The sequence below is a fragment of the Hippoglossus stenolepis genome, chromosome 10 (genome assembly GCF_022539355.2).
Source record: "Hippoglossus stenolepis isolate QCI-W04-F060 chromosome 10, HSTE1.2, whole genome shotgun sequence".
Lineage (NCBI taxonomy): Eukaryota > Metazoa > Chordata > Actinopteri > Pleuronectiformes > Pleuronectidae > Hippoglossus > Hippoglossus stenolepis.
The window spans coordinates 7,635,188-7,662,543 of NC_061492.1; the positions used below are offsets into that span (position 1 = coordinate 7,635,188).

The window sequence follows — 27,356 nt, forward strand, 5'->3', positions numbered from 1 at the left end:
ACTTTATTCTTGTGCAATAGTTCTCCTTAACATTTATAGTTCTTATACTGAAATAGACACTTTTTTTGTGGCAAGGCAATGACATTTTTTATAAAGCAGGTTTCATACACAGAGGTAGATTCAAGGTGCTTAAATAACACATTACAACACTAATAACAAGATCATAACAGATTCATATGCACTGGCATTGTTGACAGATAATAATAAACACACATTGAAGAAAGGGTTTTCCTTGTTTGATCATGTTTACTTGTTACCATGGTTCGTTCCACTCCAGGCTCTGAACCAGCTGTTTGAAAAGATCATGGCTCTAGACATCGATGAGCGTCACCTCCTGCGTCTGGGCCACGGAGAGGAGGAGCTGGAGACGGAGAAAGACTTCAGCAGGTGAGACAGCATGGGGCAGTTGGCAAGAGTACACACACACACACACACACATACCCAGGCACATGCAGCCAAACAAACAGAAATACACATGCATGAATCAAGACAACTTGAATTATCACATGCATGTGTGAAAGTGCATTCAATAAATTGTTGTATGCACAATGCAAATTTCACAGTTTGATCACAGCCGATACACACACACACACACCCACACACACACCCACACACACACCCACACACACACACACACACACACACACACACACACACACACACACACACACACCCACAAACACACCCACAAACACACCCCCACACGTGTATTAACACAGACCAGCTGCCCACATACATAATTAGTGTGAGCCAACACAGTGACAGGGCTACTCGATACTTCTATATGCCAGGCCAGGAACCTGGTTTATCTTCATTAGGCATCATTGGCCTCTCAGGCCTTTCTACCAGTGTAAGGGATCTTTCCCCACTGCCCTGCACTCACAGAGAAATTGAGATGTAGATTTACCACATGTATGTATAGAAAATCTGAAGAACCCAAGACTGTTTCCAGGGCGTGCTACAAGTCATAGATAATGACTCATTCTGGACATTCTGGAAACCTTTTCAGTAAACAGTCTTCCCCAGTTCTGAATAATTATTCTGGATCATTAAGAAAGTATTAAGTACTAATGTTGTCATTTCCCAACCTCAGTGATACATGAAACCTAATAATTAATTTACAACATGGTGAAATAATAAAATGACTAAATACACAAATAAATGATTACATAGAAGATGTTCCTTTAATTTCAGATTTTTAAGACCATCAGTTGTTTATTTAATTCAGTTCAGGAAGGAACCTTAAATCTGCGATCAGAGATGTAACCTGACTGTGATTTAACTAAAGCAACATATGGATTTAATACTAGTTGTTTTAGAACATTCTTTGTCCCTAATTGGCAAATAAAACAGACAATTCTGCTACTCCTCATACTGCACTGGTGGCAGGGCACAGGACAAATAGCCTCAGACAAGAACCACTAGAGTCCTGTTAAGGAAGCTCCACCAGCTCTCTCGCCCAAGTCTCTGTGTGTGTGTGTGTGTGTGTGTGTGTGTGTGTGTGTGTGTGTGTGTGTGTGTGTGTGTGTGTGTGTGTGTGTGTGTGTGTGTGTGTGTGTGTGTGTGTGTGTGTGTGTGTGTGTGTGTGTGTGTGTGTGTGTGATGCCTTGAAGGATAGTGACTCAGTCCTCACTACTGCTTCATAGTGAGATTGGCAAAGAGAAGGTGGGGACAGTGCACTTTAAGCACTCATGACAGACTCGAGAAAAAGAGATTATCTCACGATACCCCAAACATTTACAGTTCTACATGACTGCCACTATATTTACCACCGTTATTAGATGAATCAGCCAGAGCCGTCAATTTTTTTAACAGCAATTTTTTAACCTTGGTTCAAATAAAGCTCGTTGTTATTGAATATTATTCAGCTTTTACGTTGGGTCTATTTAAAGTTCCCTTATAGCCGACATCCTTAATTACCACCTCATCCATCTGTGGCTCTGCGCAAATTACACCCTATATCTCTTAGCAACACTTGCAGAGGAGGGAGGAAGGGAGGGTTTAAGTGCATGTCTCATCTGCTATATGCTGCTCAGTGCCAGTGTAACAACTTCAGAATCAAGAGCGCTGAATGGGAGCTTGGGTCTGCACAGGGGGGGAAAGCAGTCTGTTGCATTCTTAAATAATGCAGCAACAGATATAAAAGAAAGAGCTTTGGCTAGCAACATTTAATATGTTCCCCGCTTGCCTGGCTGCCTCACAACAACATGCAGACTCTACACTCCTTCCACCCCACTGACACCGAGGAGCCAGAGAGTTTTAATTAACACTGTATATGAGATGAAAAATGGAAGGCAGTGCTCCTCCGAAAGCCGAACAAAAGGGAAAACTACGTTACTATCAATTAACAATGCCTCCCTGAATAACGTGATGAATTTTGTGCCTTTTTTTTAATGAGATTTTTAGAGCGGAACATAGAGGAGATCACATTTAAAATTAATTTGTTGACAGTCTCTATTTGTACCCTAGATTCATTAAAATCAGTATTGCCGTCCAGGTTCCAGCACAAATGCCGCAATGGTGTGCAAGTTTAACATTATTGGATTAAAAAAAACTACGTCGATAAATTCAAGTTGTTGTTCACACACACACATATCTATTTAGGGTCTCTGTCCCTGAGAGTAGCTGAATGCATTACAGGTCTGTCATCCTAAGAAGCAAGGTCACTCCCCCGTTTTCTTTTTTTCAGGCCAAACAGGCAGATCAGTGTGGTCGTCTTTGAGTCATCTGCTGACTGAGGATCTCTGCACCGGGTCTAAAAATAGAGCTCACCTCTAGTATTACCCTGCGACCCCTCCCACATCCTGTCTGTGTGCGCTGCTCGTTTCATTGCCACCTCCTAATTGCTCTCGAGCATTATTGTTTAGCTGCTCACAGACAGGGATGCATGAAAGAACCTAGATTAACCTTTAAGTAGGCATTGTCATCTTCAACCTGTAATCAAAGGCCATATTTACAATATATCTTACTCTGTGAAACCCTACATGTCCTCAGGTGACCAGAATGCGAGCACCCTCACGCTCTGATTCAAAGGGCAGACACACAATACAGGCAACTACAACCAGATTTACTCAAAATCAAATCAACAATAACATGACAACCATCAGATTGATATCAACTCTGCTCTATTAATCAATTCATGGATGATAAACAATATGATGCCATGGTGGGAGGAGATCCAGACCAGGTTAAAGGCTGAATCTACATTTGGAGGATACGTTATATCAGTTGTTTGTCTGAGGTGTAAACCAGCATGTAGGTCGCTCTTAAACACCAATCTCTGCTGCTCCAGATGGTTGTGACTCTGTTTATACTCGTACAAAAGTGTTGAGAAAGTTGACTAACGATGCCGTGCTGTGCATCTCCAGATATGGCCGTGTAAACTATGTCCTGGCCAGAAGGCTGGAGCTCCTCCGGGAGGTGGGGAGGTTACAGGAGAGCCTGGACGTCCCGGGAGATGTTTCTTACACTTGTGAGACAGCTGGACACTTCTACCTCTACCAGGTAAGACTATAACAATGTGATTTTGTGTTTTTTTTTTTTTTATGTGACAAGAATAAAAGATGCAAAATGTGACTGCATAAAAAGATTTGCAGAACAAAGTCCTGATTGTTTTGTCAGCCTCTTCTCTAAGTATTACTACTTAACCATTAAACATCTTTGAAATTTGTTTACAGATATTAATATTGACTTATGAATTACAGAGAAAGTTAGGAGGATGCAGGGGATATGTTGCTGAATGAATTAAAATAGATTTCTGCATTGTCTGCCCTGGTCCTCAGACATATTCATGCCAATCAAAACCAGACGATATTAAAGTTTGCATTCCCAACACTCACTCTCGCGTGGACTGCAAATACCTCGAAAGTCCCAACCCTGACTGTTTATTCCTGTCACCTAATTATCGCTGTCCTCTCAGGCTGCTGGGGAAAAAATCCTCTGCAGACAGTTACTAACTTGCATTCTCATGCTTCACTAGGAGGGTTTTAAAATAGACATCATAGACAGTTGTAACATAAGGAAGTGCAGGGTGTATCTCCAACCTTTTTTTTTCATTGTGATTGTTAAGGTTAGGGTAAGGAACGAGGGAATGCATCATTGTGTGTGTGGTGTGTAATTGGTGTGTATGTCTCTGTATCTGAGGACATTTCAAAATAGGATTCTGAAGAAGGAACTACCACTGGGTCAGTTTAGTACTTTGATTAGTGTTTACATGTCAGAGTTGGTCATGATGATAGTGTCATGCAGTATGCCCGTGAAAGATGTAGTCGTAAAACTTCATATTTGAATGATTGGGATCAAAATGAAAGCAGAGTTTAAGGCCAAGTTCAAAGATTGTGTGTTCCAAGTACTCATGGGTACTCACTAGTAGTACTGAGTAGAATAAGCCGTAAAAACTGCGAAGTACTAATAATTTAGGTATGACTTCATAGTACTCATGGGTAAGAACGCATGTGTTGAAGAGCAGCTGCTGTGATCCTATCACAAAATGGTCTTTAAGTCTTTAAGTGGTCTGTCTCTCGCACAAACCACTGTGGTTCCCTATTAATTTGATGCTGTTTCCCAACGCACACTTGATTTAAGCTCAGTATTTGTCTTAGCTCTGATCTCTGTCCATCAGTGTAGAGACATTTAAAGATGGGAATGTGATGGGGTTGTTAGTGGAGTGAATCCGTGACCTTGAGGGAGACTTTTCTGTCATCAAGCGATGAGAACAATGTATATGCACTGAAACCTTGTATGTCAAGGTTTTGATGGGGTCTTAATAGTCCGTACAGACAGATACTTAACACACAATTAAGCCGAGTCCTCCAGCAGACTCATTAATGTTATCCTTAAAGTTTTTTTTTTCTTTTCACAAGGGTATTTATAGAAGTAGGCTACCCCGCTGTTTGGTTGAAGCTGGTTTATTAGGAGCTCAGCGGGGGCACCTCTGAAAGAGTGAGGCAATCTCTTCTCATTTGTTAAGTTTTGAGTAAAGTGCTTCGAGATAAGGTCACACAGGTTTAAAGAAAATACAGCAAGCGCCATTTAGGCAGGTCAGTGCCACGCACAACCCCACGTGTGCTCAAACAGCTTTTTGTTAAACATTAAATCTCCATCAATAAACTACTGCAGCTTTTTTGTGATTTTTCAAACTTTAAACCAAATTGGGGTACCACTGTACTTAATGGTTAATTTATCAGTTAATGTAATAAGTCTTTATGATCCTTACACATGAGGTATCTGCGTTTACCTTTACTGATATTATATGTATGCTGATGCTGTCATCTTACAAAATAAACAATGCAGAAAACATGTTCATTTAAATCAATCTTAACTCAAGTTCTATATATTTGGTTATATTTTCATTTTCTATTTGTTTTTAATATTTTTTACAAGTGTATAGTTAAACTGTAAAATATCAAGTCTCTATTGCATTTCTTTCTCATAAAGGTTTTATAATGACATCTTAGGAATTAATGGCACTTTTCTTTTGGCCGCTGTGTGGGTACTTCTCATTCCTAATATCGTTGCTGACCTTGAAATCACATAGAACCTGCCAGTGTGCTTGTGACGTTTAAAGAAATAAGTAATAGAGACAATCTCACAGACACTCTCTGCTTGTGTTCTGCATGGGGAAAAGGGCAATATCCAGAGAACCAAGTACAGGACACTGTCAGGAGTTCATATGTGAATACACCTGACGTCTGCCCTCTCTGCCCACTACAGGTGATCTCTCGCTGGGAACAGTACATGAGCAAAGTCAAACCCAAACAGGGAAAGACAGTGGAGGCGGAGGCTGTGGCTTCATTCTTTCCTTTCCACAAGTACTTCTCCAACGCCCCACAGCCTGTGTTCAAGGGTCGCTCGTATGAAGAGGACATGGACATTGCAGAGGGCTGCTACCGCCACGTCAAGAAAATATTTACCCAGCTGGAAGTAAGGACACACACATATGCGCGCGCGCGCGCGCACACACACACACACACACACTCTCTCCCCCACTGAGCGTCAATCAGCGGGATGTAAAGACGTTACCTGACTGCAATAAGGCGAGGCAATTTTATTTATAGAGCATGTCAATACAGTTAAATTCAACCTGCTTTGCGCTAAAATTCACAGCAGCACAAGTTCAAATCGAATGTAAACATGTCATTTCCTCTTTTTGACTTAAACACACACACACACACACACACACACACACACACACACACACACACACACACACACACACACACACACACAGAGAATATGTCTGCTGTATTTGGACTGTTTCCCAGCAGGTTGTCTAGGTGTTGAACATTCCCTCTCAAGTAACTGTGTCTCACTGGCCACCATAGTGACAGGTTGCTGTAGATTAGCAGTGAATGGTGAGACACTGACTGTCTCTCAGTGATGTGTCTGCTTATGAGTGGCTCTCCTGCCACTTTAAGTCATCACCTCTTCAGTTGAAAGACACAATCATTATATAAGATACAGAAAAGTACTATATTATACATGTATGTTTGATGACCCTTTGGGAAAAAGGTAGGCAACACAAAAATGGTGAAGGATATGACTACTTATCTATTTTTAAAAACTTTTTTCACACTCAAGCACATTGTTATCATTTCTATATTTCTATAGGGATAACAATAACATTTCAGATTTATGGGTACACCGAGGAGGTTTCTGAAAAAGCAATAAAGAAGTTATTGGCTTGGGGTAATATCCCAACACATGTGGTGACCTTGATTTATCTGGCTGGCCTCTGTATCACTGCATCACAGCACCTCTCCCTCCTCCCTGAGCCTCACCCATGCTGCAGTGAAATCTGTACACCCATTAAGAGGTATTGCTGTCAGTGGTGCAGGGCAGGGGAAGCAACATCCTGCTGAATTTGCTTATCTGTCTGCCTTTCAAAAAGTAAGAGCAGTCTGGAATAAGCTGTCATAGGAATATCCCAAGAATGTATTGCTCGACAGACAGGGACACGGTGTGCCTCCTGAGATTCCTCTCTATAAACATCTCCTGTTTCCTCCTCCGCAGTCCCACCACACCTTTTTACTTACTTTTTTTCCCCTTCTCTCTCGTCTCTGTGTCCCTGAAAACCTACCATCTTGATTTCACCCTTCAACCGCTCTGGAGCCATGAGGGTTAAAAATAGACCCCATCAATATTTTATCTTTTGATTGGTTTTAATATAGTGCTAAAATAGTAACTCATCAAATATTTATGTCTCAGTGCTGTCCGAGTCTGTTTCTCCCATCCTCCCTCCCCGTCTCTCCCTTTGCTGCCCGTGTACAGCTGGTGTAGCAATGTGAAAATAGTACGACCTGTATACCCACATCCCCCCCCACGCCGCCATGATGATCGACTTTCTGAAGTGAACTGATTCGTATTTTGGTAAAAAAAAAACTGGCTTTTGATTTTCCATTCCAGTGTAAGGCATGTAAGAAGATATGTGCCGCACTTCTCCTCAAGGTGCAGTTATTGAACAGGAAACTACACTAGTACTCTCTCTGCACAGCAGCCCTGTGTGGTTGTCTCAGTATCTGCATCATGGGAAGGGAGGAGAATGTGGCCCTGTTCAGACCTGAAATTAACATCCATCTCAGGTGATCCAATTACGAGTGCACAGCTCTAAATACAGGAAGCATTGAGGACATTTGAGATCCGATCACTTAGACCACATTCGGACGTGGTCGGGGGTGCATGTAGTCTTTTAGCTGTGCGAACATAAACCTGTCCTGGGCTACACGGATCACCATTAACTGCCACATATCATTTCTCTCTCTTTCTCTCCATCCTAAAAACATTTGGTCAATGTGAACAAAAATGATGAATGTTTTTAGTTTGCATTTAGAGCAGGGAAGTGAGATCTGACCACATGTGAAGACTCATTCTAATGACAGGTGTGAATTGATGTACTTTGAGCTGTACGCTTGTGATCGGATAACCTGAGATGGGCTGATACCAGGTCTGAACAGGTCTGAATGCAGAGGGATTATATTAATATGCTTCATTAAAAGGCAGGGTAGGTTACCCGGCACTTCTTTTCAGTCTCGTATGTTTGTCATTGCTTTTCCTCTTCTTTACCCTTGAAGGAGTTTAGGGCCTTTGAGCTGCTGAGAAGTGGCCTGGACCGCTCCAAGTACCTGCTAGTGAAGGAAGCCAAAATCATCGCTATGACCTGTACACATGCTGCACTCAAACGCCACGACCTTGTGGAGCTGGGATTCAAGGTAGACTCCTCTCACTTGACGGCCTGTTTGAGCTTGTATTCGCTGTCGTTACTTTCAGTATTTCTGCTAAGTTACATCTCGGACTCTCTTCATTAGTATGACAACATCCTGATGGAAGAAGCGGCTCAGATTCTGGAGATCGAGACCTTCATCCCTCTATTGTTACAGGTAAGCCTCTCATGAATAAGTCATGAATCTTTAACTTAATATCTGCATGATTAATGGTTAAGACTGAGATCTACACCAATGCCCTGCTTGAAAATTATCTGCCAAACCAGAGGTATTGTAAGTTTCCACATTAGGTGTAGTTTAATCATTAACTCGAGATGTAGTGTTCTATTACCTGACTTGCGCTGTTAAGATCTGACTGATGGGCTCCACACACATTAATGGTGCTTGTCTTTGGTAGTTGTGCCTAATTGTCCGAGATAGTGCTGATGTCTGTTTACAGATGAGGCCGTTAAGCACATCGGCCCATTCAACAACTTCGCCAGAGCTCCTCTCTTTATCTCTTCTCTAGTGAGCCATAGCCAGAGCCTTCTGCCAGGTGTACGTCACAGCTAAACTCTTTATTCCTCTTCCTCCACTTCCCGGTCGTCATTCAGTCAATCATCTCTTATCCGTGATTTCAGTGATTCAATCAGCTCTTGACTTAAAAAGCTCGGTGTATCAGATTTGTCTGAGGTCAAGACCCAAACCACATCTAATTAGCAAAATTTGGCAGCATAATGTAGACTTGAGTAAAATAGGCTATACTGTGGCCGTCAATGCATCACTGCCAGTGGCTAAGATTTAGGCCAAATAGCCCTTCATAGAACACAGTACCAGAATAGCATCCTATTCTGTACATCCAATTATATTGTGACATGTTCTCTCTCTGGAGCACGGCTGTAACCACCACCTGTATTGTGCAAAATGCAAAGATATATATATACTAAGTCTCATATGGAGTCTCAAAGATCCTTTATACCTGTTTCACTTTAGTATTGTCTCTAACAGGTTTTCTGTTGGGTTTTTTTTCTCTCTACAGAACCCAGAGGATGGCTTCAGCAGACTGAAGCGTTGGATCATGATTGGAGACCACCACCAGTTGCCCCCTGTTATCAAGAACATGGCCTTCCAGAAGTACTCCAACATGGAGCAGTCTCTCTTCACCAGATTTGTGCGGCTGGGAGTGCCCACCATAGACCTGGATGCACAGGGCCGTGCACGAGCGAGGTGGGTCGCCCTGGCAGGAACACAATAATAGTTTTTACTTTACGTGTGGTGCAGTGTGTTAATGAACAATGTTGTCCACTCAGTTAAAGAGCATACAGTAACAACAGTGTTTCTTCTCCCTGTTCCCACAGCCTGTGTAATCTGTACAACTGGCGCTACAAACACCTGGGGAACCTGCCTCATGTCCAGCAACTGCCTGAGTTCCAGGTGCCCAACCCTGGCCTAACCTTTGACTTCCAGCTTATTAATGTAGAGGACTTCAATGGTGTGGGTGAATCCGAGCCCAACCCTTACTTCTACCAGGTTAGTAGTACACACTGCAGTACATAAATACACACACAGCACAACAAAAAATGGGATCTAGTGTATACTTCAAACCTTTCTACTTTTAAAATCAACAATCAAACTAAAAGGGCGCTCGGTGAGCAGGTTCCTCCACCGAAAATACTGGATCTAATCCGTAATCTGGAGCCAATCAAAAACTGTTTGGATTCTTCCTACTGTCTTGGTTGAGTAGTTTTTTGCGTAATCCTGCTAAATAACAAACTCTCTTACACACAGGTGCACACACAGTGTTGAACCAACAGACATCATTCCTGTTACAGTATGTGTGGCAGTTTCCAAACACAGTTTATTCACTCCCTTACACAGATACACACTCATGTACACTTAGTTCCATCAGAGCAGAGAACCATATCCCTCCCCGGCCTCCATATCCTCTGGATTGGCTGCTACACAGCGGTTCATTCATTATTTAAATATAATGGTTTAGCTACCGGTCCATATGATATATTCATAACCCTGCTTGGTCTGCAGCTAACACTGGCTGCCCATCACAGACCAGTGGGTTGGTCTGTCACACAAGGAACCAGATTTTGTTTCATTGTGACAAGACTGTGTGGTGGTTTGTAAGATTTTTTTATTTTGGCACATCACCAGCACAGGAGCCCAAATGTTGTTTTCAACTGGAAAACTACCATGTAGACATTAACAGTCAAAACTAGTTTCTTCAACATGATTATCTAGTGGTTCTGAGAAGCTGTGTTCTTTTTTTAAAGGAAGGAAAAATAAACCAGATTAGTTGTTGGAGATATATTTTTCATTTTTATAATTAACACCACAGAGGTTTAAGAAATCAAAAATCCAGAAGCATCTGATTAATTGGTCTAATTAGTTGATAAATTAATATATGAATGAATCAAGACTTGTTTGTTTATAAGACAAATGTTTAATGAATCTATCCCAGTCCTCCATGTCGGTGCAGCGTTGAACATTGTGCACGCTAGTGTCTGTTGCACTTATTGTTTTTAAATCCAAATCATGTGCACTTCTCGAGACATGAAGTCACATGAGCCTCAACTCTATTTGCCTGTTGCCATTTTCTGGCGCCTCAAGGGAATTGCCAGTAACACTCACCCTGTCACACACACAATCACACACACACCCATTACCCTAGATGTAACCATCACAGCTAAATGCCCAACCTTAACCCAGACTTAACCCTCAAACCCCATGGAAGCTTTGTCAGTAAGACCAAAATGTTCTCAGATTTCAGAAATGTCCTCTCTCCATACGCTGGGCAACTCAGAGTGGTCCTCACAAAGATAGAAGTGTGCACAGACATGCACTCACACAAGCACACACACTTTCCAAGGAACTAGGGGGGGGGGGATAAATTGGACACTAGAGAAGCAATTGTATCCACCGCATGCTGAATGCCTGTCACAGCTGAACAAACACTGCACAAAACCCGTTTTACACTTCCACAGGAACTGTACACCCCACACACACACGCATACACACACACACACACACACATGCACACGGACAGTCCATAGTCCAAAGGTCTGTCCGTGCTTCTCTGGCTCATTTACTAAAGCACTTTCCTTATGGAGTCTCAGCCCGTTAAGAGTACTTCCAAAGTTGTCAGATGGCTCTTACAGGGTAGATGCTTATCAAAATCCACATCTTCTGTTAGAAAAAGGCTTTGCTCAGCCAACCAGGCCTGCTAGTGTAGCTTTCTCTGCTTCGCTACATCTTAAATTGCTCAGGAGCATATGGCATGACGTGCTTTACTCACAGGTCAGCCAGATTGATATGAATTTATTTACCTCTTATGTGTTTGTATCTACACCACAAGCCTCTCTCTCCTTCTCCCATATCTCTGTCGCTCTCCGCCCGTTTCATCCCTCCATCCTCCACGGTCTTCATCTTGCCTTGGCCTACTGGCTCAAACCCTTTATGGGTTGGGTCTGACCTTGTTGTTATGGTTACCCAGATCTCTGGGGTGTTAGGGCATTAGATCACATTTATGTTAAACATGCACATAAAGTAGGGAAAACTGGAAATGCCAGCCAGATGTCTACTTAGATATCACTCCGTGTGTGTGTATGTGTGTGAGAGAGAGACTCATGCATATGTATATAGGTCTCGTGATCTTTTTTTCCCTCAGCAACCAAACTATAAAGCAACCTAATTAGTATGTGTAATGCAGTCAGATTCTTAACTTAAATTATGGGTATACAGTGACAACCTTGATCGCAAATCTCAAATGGAGTGGTTACTACTTCAATATTTTTTACTCTAGTTGTTGGTGAAGCATGATTTTGAAACAGGACTACTTGGGCAAACAAGATCAATCATCTTGTCACTGATATGCATATCATATTTAATTTACCAATTTTTAATATATTCAATTTAAAACAACAGCAACTCATACCTGGCATTTGCTGCTGGACTTGAGCAAAGAATTGAAACATGGCGTGGCCATTAACAATTAAGAATTTGTGAAATTTGGAGACAGGTAACGCATGAGGAGCAACAGAGGCTGTCACTGTTTTTGATGTGTTGACTCCAGTGCAGCTGGACCGGGAACAGTTGATGAGGCTGCATAAATTATTATCAGAGATGTGAGGCTGCAGTCCAGGCTTAATTGAAACTGCATGAATAATGCAAACTGTTGCCCTCTTTTTTTGGTCACATTTGAAGGGCAGAGTACAGCCTTGGAGCGATGATGCACGTGCACACGCTGAGGAATTTGTTGATTGTAAAGTACATGCGTGTTTGCTCGTTTACATATTTAGGACCGTGTTATTATTTTAAATGCCTGTATTTGCATATACATTTATATTTTAATATGCACTTTAATGTAGAATGTGGAAACAGCCTGCAGCAGCTATTTGGAAGATCTGGCCTTTCTCAATTCACATGAAAATTCAGTAATAGTAGTTTGACAACATTATGCCACCAGACTAAGTAACAAAAAGTTTGATGATGCAGCCTTTTGTCACACATCTGAAACCCCAATTAGCTACTCCCCACTTACTGAAAATCAGAACCATATTAGAAAATGTCTCCTCCTCCTCTCTGCCTCGATGTAGGGGATCCTGGAATGGGACATTTTGTCCCAGCCTGGCGAGTGGTGGTGTTGAGCTCTGTCTGAGGCAATTAATTCCAGCCCAGATCAGATTGCTACTCATGCATGAATGAGCGGGCTTTTATCCGGCTGGAAATTTAAACACTTGACAGGCGGGAAAGGGCCAGAGCAAGATGTTACGAGAGAATGTGAAGAGCGAGGTGTCAAACACGAGCAGACAGCCCTGGATTCGCTGATAGGAAGAAAGACCCCTGTATTTATGATTTACTCAGAAATCGTACAGATGGAAAACACTTTTCTATGTCAATCTCCCAAACATCAGTTTTGTCTCCGTTTGATTACAATATTGTTTTGTGAAAATATAATAATGTTGATCTTATCCTCTCCCCTTATCTCTCCTCCTGCGAAGAACCTGGCGGAGGCTGAGTATTGTGTGGCTCTGTACATGTACATGCGTCTACTGGGCTACCCCTCCGACCGCATCAGCATCCTCACCACCTACAATGGGCAGAAACACCTGATCAGAGACGTCATCAACCAGCGCTGTGGTGGCAATCCCTTCTTCAGACAGCCCAACAAGGTAAGGACACGTGCACCACTTAATTCATGCTTTAAGTAGGATGCAGTCCATTCTATCAAATAGATCATTATAAAATGCTAAAAGAGCCTTTTTTATAGAGCACATGGGTGTAAGTTTGCAAGTTGAAATGTGCTAATATGCAGAATCCTGTGAAATAACAAGTTGTTTGTGGTAATTGTTTGATGTAGTGTTCTGTAAGAAGGCTAAATCAGCACACACCTTTCTTTAGCAGCATAATTTTACTGTACTTGGAAGCCTTTCAAGGATTCATACTCTGTCTCTACATTCAGCCGAGGGACTTAAATTCACCTGAAAGGCCAAATACAGGACATATACGTACGTCTCAAGTGGTGTAGCTCACAAACACACCCGATTCCACATGTATGTGTCTGCTCCTAATCACATGAGGGTGACACGTTTTATTTCCTCTTCTCTCAAGAAGGAATCCACAGTCCCAACATGTGTGTTTTCACTCTATACATTATATATGTGTGTGGGAGTCAGACTAGTTAAGTGGGGACATACCTTATACACATGACACGCACATGAGCACAGTTTCTTCACACCTCGAGATGTCAGCTGCTGTCAATTCACCAGCATCTTACTCTCTGTTACTGTGAGAGAGAACATCCACAGCTCTCAATTCCCACAAGGCTACTGCTGTTTCTGGATAATGTTACAACAAACACACACTTGTTCTCTTTTAAGTTATTTATCACTAACAACAGTTTGGGCATTTTAAGTAGATTTGCAAGTCTTTATACTTGCAGTGTAACATACAGTAATCTTTTGATTTAAGTGAATCTACATTGGTCTCATGGAAGACTAATAAGTGGCTCATGAAAAGTCTTGATCTGCTTACACGGTTTTAGGCAAAGCAAATTTATTTCCTCATGGCATTCATTGTCCGGCTTCATCAAATCATGAGACCGTTAAGACTGCTGCAGGTCATAAGACCCAAATAGAGCAGGACACCGCTGTGCTCTCTCTTCTCTGCAACAGGGAACATAGCAGCCAACTGCATACCTCTGTAAAGAGTGTGTGCACTCATTTGTTTCTGCCTCTTTAGGATGTTGTTCTAGTATAAACACTGACCTTGTCAGGGCCAGTAGACCTCATGGGGACCAAAAGCCTGGTCCTAATGAGGCTAAATGTCATGCCTGAGATCCTGGTTAAGGTTTGGGGTGTGATGTGAATTGTGGTGAGGTTAGTGTTAGGCATGAATCGGTCATGGTTAAAGTTAGGGATATGTTTTGGTTACGATGTCCACAATGAATGCAAGTCAGCGTGGTGTGTGTGTGTGTGTGTGTGTGTGTGTGTGTGTGTGTGTGTGTGTGTGTGTGTGTGTGTGTGTGTGTGTGTGTGTGTGTGTGTGTGTGTGTGTGTGTGTGTGTGTGTGTGTGTGTGTGTGTGTGTGTGTGTGTGTGTGTGTGTGTGTAAACGATTTCAAAGAGCCTGGATGCTTAGAGTGTGGGTGTAAACTCTGAGCTGTGTTCATCCCTGAAGGATCCCTGTTGAGTTTTCTCTCCATCCAGCCCACATTATTCCCCTGAACTTGCTTTCTTTCCTTTACACGGTGTTAAGTCAGCAAAACGCTGGCACAGTTTCCCATCACTGTTCTGTTTGTACTGCCAAATGCTTTTACCCGCTGGCCTCCGTTTTTTCCTTTCCTCTGTCTTCATCCTTTTCTCTTTACCCGCATGCTCACCTTTCTTCTGCTCCTGGTTCTTCAGGCCTTTCACAGACTTAACAATGTCTCAGACTATCCAGGATTTCCAGAGAAAGTTGTGAGATTTGAGTGAAAATGGCTCCATCACCTATAATTTTTTTGTATAATTGTGCCATAGTTACAGAGATGTTGTATATTTTTACTGCTTCTCAAGTGTGAGTGATAAAGCAAGGTGTTTCTCCACACCGGCCTGGTGTAGCTTCACATGACATTGTTTTTTGTCAACAAATATAATGAAATCTCAATCAGACAATCGGCCCTAAACCCATTCATTATGATGTTTTTAACATACATTTTTAAAAATGGTTCAAAAACAGATATTTCTAGTATATATTTCTATAGTTTTTTTTGGCCAATTGGAGATCTGTGGCACAGAGGAAGTGTATCAGCCTCAATTCATCGATTTTTGTTTTTGTTTAATTTGTTGACAATACTAAAAATCTACATTTCTAAGGTACAAAAAAACCTCTCAGCAAGTTGCTTTTCATGAATTGTCCAAGTGATTTGTATTAACAGTTTGCAGTTTCAAGTTAATGGTGCATTCTACCCACCTGCAGGGTTGGAGTGTTTAATGATCCTTCCTATTGTTGTGTCTGTGTTTTGTTATGTGCAACCCCACCTTGTTGCATTGTCATCAAGTGTATTCCCCGTTCTGACAGCTCGCCAGAAAACTGTGCTTGGTCATGTCGGATGTCCTGCAACGTTAAGACATAAAGCATTATTCCGTGTGCTCGTGGCCTGAGTCAGTATGCATGCCCAGCAATAAAGTGACAGGGGTGACAGGCTGTTAGATTTGCTGAGAAGAAAGATAGCCAGAGAAGGGGAGAGATGACAAAGAGAAAGGGACTCTTGTGGGAAAACGCTGAGCGGCTGAAAGGTCATCGTGCTGAGCGCCGGGTCCGGTGTGTCTGACAATGTGTCACAGTGGCTAAAACCAAGAAAATGTCAACAGCCAGCACCCTTTGCTGTCACGACTTTAATTAAGGAGGGCCAGTTAGCACCAGTCTCAAACTCAAATGAAGACACTAGCTGAATCCCAAATACGGCAGTTGGCACACACATGCATGCAGCTATGCACCAATGCATTTGCATTAATGTTTTTTCTAGTGTACTCTGGGAATTTTGGACAAAGTACACTCAAGTTTACTTTTGGGTCTGTATTTTCATCACTTGGATAGTATGTATTCATTCATGTCACTAAACAAAACTTAATCCCATAAATACAAACTGGATTCAGAGTTGTTACATGTGTGGTTGCCACGGAAATCCAGAGAAAGCAAACTATGAAACACAAGTGATGGAGTTGTCATTAGTTAGTTTAAATTCACATCTATGTTCGAGGAGAGATGAATTAGAAGAGAGGAAGGACATTCTGCATTCCTCCCTTTACTAATTCACATGGCTGAGCATGCACACACACACACACACACACACACACACACACACACACACACACACACACACACACACACACAGCCCATCCCTTCTTTTCTCTGCAGAGCAGGAACTTTCCTCACAGTAAACAAAGTTCCGCTGAGTGGCCTGAACGTGTTAGAATTAAATGTGGACATAGAGGGGACACATGCCTTCTTGAAATCTCCCAGCATATCTTTTTTTGACAGATATGAAATCCTGAGACATCCCAAAGTCCCTGATAATACTGCAGTGTGACTTGTGTAAATACCACTGTGCAATGCAACAATGAGTAACTGAACGAAAAATAGGGGAGATCCAGAAATCAGCTGAGAGATAGAGTATCATGAAAATGATTCTCAACTGCTCCTAATAACAACGTGCATGTGTGTGTTTGTGTGCTTCCTTGTATCCACAGACACGCATGTGCCACAATGACATGACCTCTGTAATTCACTCCCTGGAAGATTCCTCATAAATAACTAAACACCATGCAAAATGCTACACCTTGGGGAGATTCTCTATCTGGGCTTTGTAGCCACTGTCTGCCACCCCTCCTCTCTGTTCTCTGCAAGACAATCTGCACTGTCTCAGTTTAAACCATGCAGTTGTAGTTGTAAGTCCACAGCGTACTTCGGCAAACTCTGCATATGCCACAATTGTGTGGACATGTGCGTGCATGCATGTGTATCTCGGCTGTTTGACTTCAACGTTTATCCTTTGACGTGCACATACAGCCCTCGACGCCTCGTGCTATTGTAAAAAACGACATATTGTTGCCTCTGGTGCTGCACCTGTTCTGCATAGCAACAGAGAGACCTAAATAAGTATTGGTGTATTAGCTCATTAGCCCCATTGCATTTCCTTTCACACATTCACACACTCAACCCTATTTGCCTTCTTTTTTACCCCAAAAGAGTTTTGGGAAGTGGTTCAGTTCAGCAAAGGGAGTTCCAGGATGACTGGAAGTTGTACGAGCTAAAAGGGCTGTGACTGGGACCACAGCATGTTTTATTTAGCTCGGGTTGGTTCATAGGTCGGTTGCTGTTCTCCTGGGCTTGTGTGGCTTCTCAATGGTAGCTGACGTCCTATTGATCCACTCTAGCATATAGATCTTCAGAGGAAAGACAACCTCTCTCTGCATGGCTTAGGACTTCTCTGCCTGTAGCCTATATAACCTGACAGTAGTCTTTTCTGTACAATATCAAAGGACTTGAGACTTGTTTTGTTTTTGTAACCTCTGTTCTCATGTAGTCTGAGAAAACCTCCCAGCTACTACTTTTAACTTTGATGCCAATGCCATAATAAGTAGGAGGATTCTCAAAGTGGGTTTTTCTGTTTTATATTCCTATTTCACATTTTTCTTGATCATGCTACCCAACAGTGAAACACAGGACTTTCCCTGATCAGGTAATGATCCTATAGCTTTATGTTAGGGTCATCAATTTGAATATCATTTACACTTTATTTCTGAGCAAACAGTTTTCTTAACATTTGACGTGAAAGCGCTAAATGCAACACTTCCCATTAGTCTTTGCTGCTGTTGAGGATTTCTACCAATCCAAGATTTAGAAATGCTACAAAGTCACGTGAATCACATCACACAACAATCTCAGTGGGAAAAACAAACAGGACTTTCACTCCTGGAACCTGAGGCATTCAAAGTAGCTCCTCCAAGTAGGCAACTCGATTAAAGATGGACAAGAAGGCCTGTTACCAAGACCAGTTACGGGTTTTATTCTTGTGTCTCAGTGAGTGAGTTCAGTTTTTACTGTTGCATCCCCTCTTCCAGGCTAAATATCAAGTTTCAAGTGCAGGTGCAGTATTTTCTCTGTATGTAAGGTGCGACAGTACTGACAGTGTCAAAGCACATCTCTGTTCTTCATGTACAGAAATAAGTACACTTCCGAACAAGACAGGATTACCAGGGTTTAAAGGCAAATTGGCTGACACAAATTTCCTCTAGCTTTGAATGAAAGATTCCCACAGAGAGCCACCTCTCCTCCATTCTCTGTCTCCCTGAAATAAGCTCTGATCCAGTCATGCAGTGTGGCCCCCAGTACCGTTGCCCTGGGTCTCTTGGGCCCAGGTAAGAGGCTAGTGGCGTCAAATGCCCTCTAAGCCGTATTAGCCCTGCCTGCTGCCCATGTGGCCCAAAGCGATAACGGTAATAACAAGACAACACAGGCACCGGTGCTCGTCGAAAAAAGAAAAATAATTTAAGACGGAAATCAGTCTCGCTCATGTTTCTGAACATTTCGGCTAAATCCTTTCACCTGCCTAAAACGCAAACACTCATTTATTTTTGTAAATACACACTGCTGTAGCTTAGGTAGCACATCTGATGATATGTTTCTGTCCAACAATGAGTATTTTTTTTGTGTGTCCATGCAGGTGACTACGGTGGACAGGTTCCAGGGTCAGCAGAATGACTACATCATCCTCTCACTGGTCCGCACCAAAGCCGTGGGACACCTGAGGTAATTACTTCGATGCACGCCAAGCAGAAAAAACGTACCTGACCCAGAATAGACACCATCAGCAGCTACTCCTCCGCAAACATACTTGTGTACTGAGATCTTCACCTAAGATACACATCCTCCAGGAATATGCCACATGCATAAATGCAGGCGTGTAACTCTCCCGAGACCTGCTGCTCTCAGGAGGCGTTCTCTCTTTTGTGATGTGTAACTACTGAACGCAGTTTGCTAAAAGACTAGAAACAATAAGAGTCTTCCCTGTCTTGAACTATGCATGAGCTAAATTTGACGCAGGGACTCTAAAGGGGGCCTCAGGACAGGATCATGTCTGTGGAACTAACGCTACCTTTTGTCCCGGGTAAGAGAAGCTATTGTGCTCTGATGATTGGGTTGAGAATATCGAACAAAGAGCTCCGTTCTGAACCAAGTCAAACCATATAACAGCGATTAAGATGCATGATTGTTAACCAAACTGCGGCAGTATTTTTTACGTCTTTCTCTCCACATCCCAAAGCTCACTGCTTAACTGTACTCCCCTGCTGGCCTCTCTTCAGTCTTCAACTCGCTTTTCCTTATCTCTCCGCTCCCTCGTCTCCTCTCTGCCGCCTCCTTCCTCATTTCCCTGAATTGATTTGTAGTGAAATGGCCTTTCACTCCTCAGCTGCCATGAGATCCCAATGAGCTCTTCACACTTAAATCGCCGCATGTTTTAATACCAGACAATTGAGGCTGAACTGCTCCACGGCACTCCGAGCTCGCCTCGCTGGCCTCTGGCTGTGATGTACAGTAGCTGCGGTTGGAATTGCACAGCTCACAGCTGTACCGCCAGCGCCTTCATCCGTCCTCACATTGGACAGTGTGCAAATTGGAGCCCCAGTGTGAATAATAACCCATTCCTTTTGTAGCTAGATTCACACACACACACACACACACACACACGACCTGTGAACATGGTCAGTTTTAGCTGGCAAGAGAAAAACATTTAAGAACTAGATGAAGCAATAACTTGGTGTTCGCTGGGAATGAGAAGTGCAGTGGGCCCCAGAAAGTGGTCATTTATCTTGCCAGCAGTGCCTGCTCTCTTCTCAGCATCAGTCACTTGATCTTGTCTTACGCTGGATATTAAAGGCTGCCTTTTGCACATCGAAACACATCCCTTTAACAATTTGCAGTTATTCAATGGAGGAGGATAGGACAGTACTAGAACAGTTAGTTTCTATTCACTTTGATGGGGATTATTTACCCAGGACAGGCCCTGTGAACCTATTTCTGCATTCAGCTTCTTACTGTGAGTGATCTTCAGTGTTCCCAGGCTCCTCGAGAACACACACTTATCTGTCAAGGTTAGAACAGTTGTGGTTACAAGAGAATATTTGAACGATGCTGTCTTCTTCCTGAAAAGGGTTTTTATTAAAAGCTCTTTTATCTTGTGTACGTACAAGCTGGAAATAGAGCTGAATTTTACTTATTCTACAAATATCTTCAAAAATTCTACATTTTGTGGCACACCTTAAAAATGGCCGTCTTTGAGGCGCCCGTATTGTCACTTAGTAGCGCAAGCCCCCTTTGCTGCGTGTCCCTCCCCCATTCTCTCTCCCCATTTCACACTTGCTGTCCACCTCTATCGATGCAATAAAGGCAAAAAATTCCCATAATAATATGTTTTAAAAGAAAGTGGTCATCTTCGGGCAACCTGATATTCCTGTGGCCACAGTTGCTAAAATAAGTAGGAATTTTATACAACATGGGGCTATATTCATCCTCCAGGGGCGTGGTCACGACAGGAAAACTGATTTCTTCCACCGGTGGGAAAAGAACTAAGGAAAATGCACCTCCAGTATCAAGGATACAAAAGTGTGTGACTGCACCAAACATTGGGCTCAGGAAGAAAGAGAAATATAAAAAATTGTGACTGGAATTTGCTAAAATGCATGTTGACAAGCCACAGTGCTCCTGGGAGATGCAGATGAAACTAAATTAAAGATTTTGTTTAGTCACATCAGCTCTATGTTCACACCTCACAACCTCGGTTTTTTTTTTTAATGGTTCACTTTGTAAAACAGCACATTTTTATGGCTTCTGCCCAACACTGTCTGTCTCTGTGTATTGTATGCAACTTTAATACACCCCCAGACTTTTGTCCCCAATTTTTCAAACAAAGGTAGACCTGCCCAAGACTTGAGCATTGATTTTAATGTGTGGAACCTGTACACTTCCCCTTAAATAACAGAGCAACTGAAATACCTAAAGAATGTCTTTTAATGCAATTTTTCATATTCATGCTTTAACTTAATATTCATTCATATCTTGGGGTCCTTGACTCTTCTGAATGGAAGGTTGAGTGGTTCAAAGAGCAGTGATTCATGGGATATTCTTGTGCTTTCCATTGTGTTTTTCACCTACTGGGATCACGGTGCTTTACCACTGACTTTTACCTCCTCCTCCTGCATCTCGCCTCCTGGCAATCTGTTGCCGTGACAACCACGGGGGACACAGCTGACCATATGATGAGCTGACCCCTTGCTTTGACAGGAGAGGCATTCCTGCTGATACACACAGGCACGCTCACATGCAGGAGCACACACTGTGACAAGGAAGCACAGATCCAGACACGCTCTGACATGTACACACACTCGCATGTGGGAACACACACACACACAAATGGTACTCGTCCACTTTGCCCTGCCGTGTCACAGCACAGCCCAGGTGGGCGTTTCTCACTTGTGCCATGTCCACAGGCTATCGTGCCTCGTGATTGGCTCATCTCCTCTAGAGCCGCGTGCTCATTGGTTCGAGGCTGTTGTAGTTTGTCTCTGTGGAAATGTTGTGCTTTGAAGTTTGCTTTTTTTCCACCATGCAGTGTCTGCCGCTCCAAATGTGCAGCAGTTCTCACACAAATCTGTAGGTTGTACACGTTAACTCTGACAACGGTTTCCCATAATCCGTTTTTTCTCCCCTCTACATATTCATGGAAGTCATCATCCATATTGCAAGAATTAATCCTCTTAATCTCCTGAAGTGCAAGGGTGGACTTTTTTTGGCTGCATGTCAATGTGTGCGCTGTACGTGTTAATGTTAGTGTATCTCTGCAAGCGTGTCGAATTCTTCCACTGCTTGAGTAAACCAAAGACTCACTCCCCCTCAATGCTCTTTTATATTCCATGCTCTGTGGCCCTGCTTTTGTCTCAGTGTAGATTTATAGGCAATCTAAATGGTCATGTTTTGCACAGCTCCATTAGGTGGACCACACCAACACCTAAAACACACAATACGAGGATTTATCACGTACTAAAACATTGACAGGTGCCGTCTTTTTCATCGGTCGTCTTTGTGAAACATTGATACGGCCTTTAGAAGCTGCGCAATACGGTTTGTCTCTCTTCCTGAATGTCTTTTGTTTGCAACTGTAAAGGCTCATTTATGCTCAACGTTTGATATGTATAGGGAAATGGACGTCTTTTGAAAACATGCAGACACGGGGGAATCAGACGGAACAGAGCAGTACCACCGGGAATCATAGGGGGCGGTAGTGTAGCAAAAAGTAAAAGCGATACAATATGAGGAAGACTTAAAGACATCTATACTTCGCATTCAGTGGCATTCCTCTACAGTGGGGCAGATAAACAACCACTTTGGATTTCACGTCGAGTCAAGCAGGTCGACCCCTCTGTCTCTAATCTGTTAATTCTGCTGGATGGCAAGAAACAGTCACCTATCTGCCCCTCTCCTGCACCCTCCCCCCTCTCCCTCTCCATGTCTGCTGTTGATCCCTGCCCTTTTGCCTCCCATCTCTTTATTTCTCTCTTAGCGTCTATATTTGTCCCCCTCACCTATCGCTGCTTATCCCTCACTAAACCTCTCTCCTCCCACACTACACTGCCTCTTTCCTTTCTTTACAATCTTCACTTGATTCCTCCACTTTCATCCTGTTATTCAGTTTTTGTTTTTCTTCCCCCTACACATTTCTTCTCCTCTTACAATTTCACACGTTCCTCCCCCACCTCTGCCACTTCTCTTTGATATCTCCCCTCCCCCCCCTACCCGTGTCAAAACCAATTGTCAACTTTTTTTTTTTCCTCCACAGGGATGTGAGGCGTCTGGTGGTTGCCATGTCAAGAGCCAGACTGGGTCTGTACATCTTTGCACGGGTGTCCCTGTTCCAGAACTGCTTCGAGCTGACTCCTGCCTTCAACCAGCTCACCGCCCGACCTCTGCAGCTGCACATCAGACCGCACGAGTACTACAGCCAGGAACAGCCTGTACGTAAATACGCATGCATGCACACGCTACTTTCTTGAAGGAGAATAATGTGATGAGTTTCTCCAGGTTTGTAGATAAAAACCAAGCTTACTTCTGCGCCAGGGGCAGTTTCCATAAAACCGTTGCCCTCTCCAGCGTCTCCCCATGCTACTGCTGCCACAGACCCCTGACTCCATCTAATCCTGCCTCTATATTCTGAATGGCATCTTCATTCCTCTTGGTCCTCTCCGGCCCCAAGTCTTACTGCAGCTTTACCCACAGGCCCTGGTCTGTTAACAGCATTCTGCACGGGGCCATCTGCAGGCATGGGAAACACGGGCCCAGCTATAATTAAACCCCAAAGGTCAGAAAGCAAAACCACACTCCCAAATCCCGCCAGGGCCACTGGAAGACGACTGTTGTCTGGTCACTGTGTCTCGCTGACTGGCATGTGTGGCAACAGGGGTGTCTAAAATACCCCACAGCCTGTGACACTTCCTCTGACTCTGGAGTGTTCATTCCCATGGGGGACAGCTGTTTTGGGCACACACATGTGGCCCCTGCTTAGCCCGTCTATCCGGAGTCAGTAAACCCCCGCTGCTTAACACGCAGATGCAAATCAAAAGTCAGATTTCGTCTGGTAACACACGACCAGGACTGTCACAGGCTACTTAGCCGTGCTGATTCAGGGGCAGTTCTAAAAAATAAAGGACAACACTGCTGCTTAATTCTCCATATGGATAAGTACGTGTTTACAGCGCTATTAGAGAGAACAGGACAGGCGGTAAAACATGATGCCTAATCACACTCAATCACTGAGGAGCACATTCACACGGTGATGTCTTCACTGACGGTTTCACAGCAATAAAATCACACACAGTTAACTTTTACATTACTGGCGCCATCAGCGTATTCAAATTGACACGATGCCCAAAGGGCCTCTGTGAGCATCACCCCTGTATCCAGGAGGTAACGGCCCAGTCGATTGAATATTCTGCTCACTTACCCCCCCAGTTTAGGCTGCAAGACTCCGTCTGCATGCTGATATGATGAAATTACAAACTCTGCCTCCTCAAATGCTTTTGATAGGGTGTGTGTGAGCAGTGATAGCTGCAGGCATCAAGTGAGACATTTGTTTTCAGATAACAAGCAGGTTGCAGCGAGCGAGTGAATTCTAATGTCTCCGGCACGTTTAGCCTCAGGCCAGTAGTTTACCAGGTGGTAACAATTAGGAACAACTGCTGACGATACGGATAGAACTCTTCATTAACGTCCTTTTCACAGAACATCGCGGATTCAACGCAGTCTGTCTCTCACCGATCGTGTTTTTCTTTCTTCCCCTCAGAGAGATGCTTCTGGACAGTCCGACCAAATTGTCAAGAACATGCCAGAGATGGCCAACCTGGCGTATAACATGTACATGCACATGATCCAGACCTCGCAGAAAAACAGACAGGTAAAACACATTTTACGTATACAATAATGAGTGTGAATCATTTAAAAACCTTTGGTGTCTCATGATATCAATTTTACTGCTATGAGACACCTGAGACTAGTTCAAACTGGTGCTTTTGCTCTATTGGTTACACACACACACACACACACACACTCGCATCGTATTTAACCTCCTCTACTAGTCTCGTTACATTAAGAGAAGAAGAAACATTAAAACCGCTCACACTCTTCTCCCTGGTCGCCATTTTTTTTCAACCATTACAATTTAATGCAGCAGAGTAAATGGGTCAGTTGTAAGAGAACAGTTGGAGAATTAACAGACCATCGTCAGAGCATAACAAGTGTGTAGCTTGAATGACTTTAAACTGTATATATGGTGTCACATTATTGTCTTTTGTGTTCACTTAAAGAGGATTGAAGCATGATGGAGGGAGACAGGCAAAATAAAACGACCATCAAGGGAGAGAGACCCATTTGGCTTTGATGGTATCTAAAGTACATTAACCTCGACGTGGAGCATATCCCCATGAAGGCTGACGCGATATCATGTTTTCACTTCTTGATTGTCGTAGCCGAAAGAAGTTACGATAACAATATTATCACAATATCTAGAGAAAGTCTGTCAATTTCATCTTTAACCTTTTATCTCACTTCTGGCAAATGAATTATGCTCAAAATCTGCAAAATATTAATAACTACCAGGGTCGTGCAGATAGAAGATGAATGAAGAAGATTTACAGTATTATATTAATGTACTCAAATATATATATTTTTCCTATATTCCGAAACAAGGAAAACTTTGACATGGTAAAGTTTCACGTCTGCATCGCCTGCATACAACACACACACACACACACACACACACACACACACACACACACACACACACACACACACACACACACACACACACACACACACACACACACACACACACACACAACCTTCTGACTGTGCCTTATGTGTGTAGGTGCCCCGCTGATACAGAAACGGGGCAGAGGAGATCATACGCAGACAGAACACATCACTTCCTTAGTCAGCTCGCTTTTTTATTTTTTCATGGATGTAAAAGAATAAACTTCTGGTCTTAACGAGAGGGAGGGAGAGAGAGAGCGGGGGAGAGAGGGAGAGAGAGGGAGAGAGAGAGAGCGCTGCAAGAAAAACAGCTGGTTCTGCATCTCCAGAGCGCCTCCGTTACTTTCACAGAGAGAAGGAGAGAGAAATGCTCAGCAGAAGATTTTCACAATATCAATAAAGAATTTTTGTTATTACCATCAATACTATTATATAATATACTACTATAGCGATATTTTGACAATCATAATCCCAGCAGAGCAGAACTAGATTTGATATTTTGTTCCACCATATGAAAAATCAACGTAGAAATGCCCTAATTTCACATTTTGCACATGTTCCTTTGCCTCCAGCAGCAGCAGCAGACGATGGCTCTGCCTCCAAAACAAACCAAGACGGACGCTGTGATGGAGGAAGTAGCAACAGCAGCAGCAGCGCCTAGCTCCGCGGAGCCGCAGGAAGAAACCCCCATGGAGCAGGACACCCCAGAAGGAAAAGACGGCTCACAGCCAGAAACTGAGGACACGGGCACGAAGGAGGAGATTGAAGATACAAAGAGCCATGCGAAGATGCCAGAGCATCCTGGAAGAGACAGCGACAGCGATGACGAGGACAACGCGGAGGAGCAGGAGCAGTAGAGGGTCTTCAGATGGGACTACTGCCTGATTGAGGGCCTCAGTTATTTAGGGGACCAGGGACTGTCCCTTAAGAAAAAAAAATTTGTGTGGAGTCAGTGATTCTGAATTTTTAGATCCTGATGATAATGTTTCATTTTCTACAACATTTGATTTTGTAGTACTTTTGTATTAAAAAAAAACCCAGAAACCCTTCATTGTCTGACACGTTTTAGTATCCGTGAACCCACCAGAGTGTGTAATGCTCTTGGAGAGACTCTTATCTATAGATCTCTCCCACACGCACATGCCGACAGACAGTGTCAAAATCTCCGTCATGATACTTCTATCCATTCATCTGTTTCCCTCCTCTGCTTTAAGCACAACTCAAAGCTGATTGTCTCGGCCTATACCAGCTACACAAGCTGCGACTAAGCTGCAATTGTAGGTCAGTGGCTTCACCCGGGGGCCAGTGTGCATGCTGGGGGATTTCGTCTTGCCCTCTGGATGTACACACTCAACCAGCGAGCTTCCAATCCCCTGCCATTCATAACTTTGCATGGAGCGGTGGCAGCACATCGCTCAGTGCACAAGATATCGTATCAACTGGGTCAAATTCGAGTAGATGAGCCATTCGAAAGCCAAGTTCCAACCGGGATGGGAACGAGGTAATTTAAATATAAGTCCACCTTAGACAAATGGAGAGGTTAAAACAGTCCACAGCCCTGCAGCGAAAAACACAGACTGGAAATTCATTCATTATCATGCACCAGGGGTTGATTGTTACATCATACCTCAGGCGAGCTGAGCGAACAGGTCAGCTGCACAGCTGCTCTCGCCCGGGCCGGTCTACAGACCTGATGGAGGAGCATGTGTTGATGGATACGCAGAGACACATTTCCTGCCTTCAGTCGAGTACGGAGTCGTGTAATCTCTTTTTATTTTTTATCTTCTGAGAGCCACGGCTCACG

General features: G+C 43.2%; 1 protein-coding gene across 2 annotated transcripts in view; it reads left to right on the top strand.

Moving 5' to 3' along the window:
* The window catches only part of aqr (aquarius intron-binding spliceosomal factor), a 47,670-nt gene extending 21,069 nt beyond the window's left edge, over positions 1-26,601 (top strand). Inside the window, exons 25-36 of one of the 2 annotated variants that reach the window (XM_035167092.2) lie at positions 278-387; positions 3,369-3,504; positions 5,713-5,922; positions 8,070-8,207; positions 8,304-8,375; positions 9,238-9,425; positions 9,557-9,728; positions 13,211-13,381; positions 18,918-19,003; positions 23,088-23,262; positions 24,588-24,698; positions 26,125-26,601. In XM_035167092.2, the coding sequence (XP_035022983.1) occupies positions 278-387; positions 3,369-3,504; positions 5,713-5,922; positions 8,070-8,207; positions 8,304-8,375; positions 9,238-9,425; positions 9,557-9,728; positions 13,211-13,381; positions 18,918-19,003; positions 23,088-23,262; positions 24,588-24,698; positions 26,125-26,409 (1,854 nt within the window). In that variant the 3' untranslated portion in view covers positions 26,410-26,601. The remainder of the gene's footprint in view (positions 1-277; positions 388-3,368; positions 3,505-5,712; positions 5,923-8,069; positions 8,208-8,303; positions 8,376-9,237; positions 9,426-9,556; positions 9,729-13,210; positions 13,382-18,917; positions 19,004-23,087; positions 23,263-24,587; positions 24,699-26,124) is intronic. The other variant, XM_035167095.2, reaches the window with a different exon arrangement.
* The last annotated feature ends 755 nt before the right edge of the window (positions 26,602-27,356 follow it).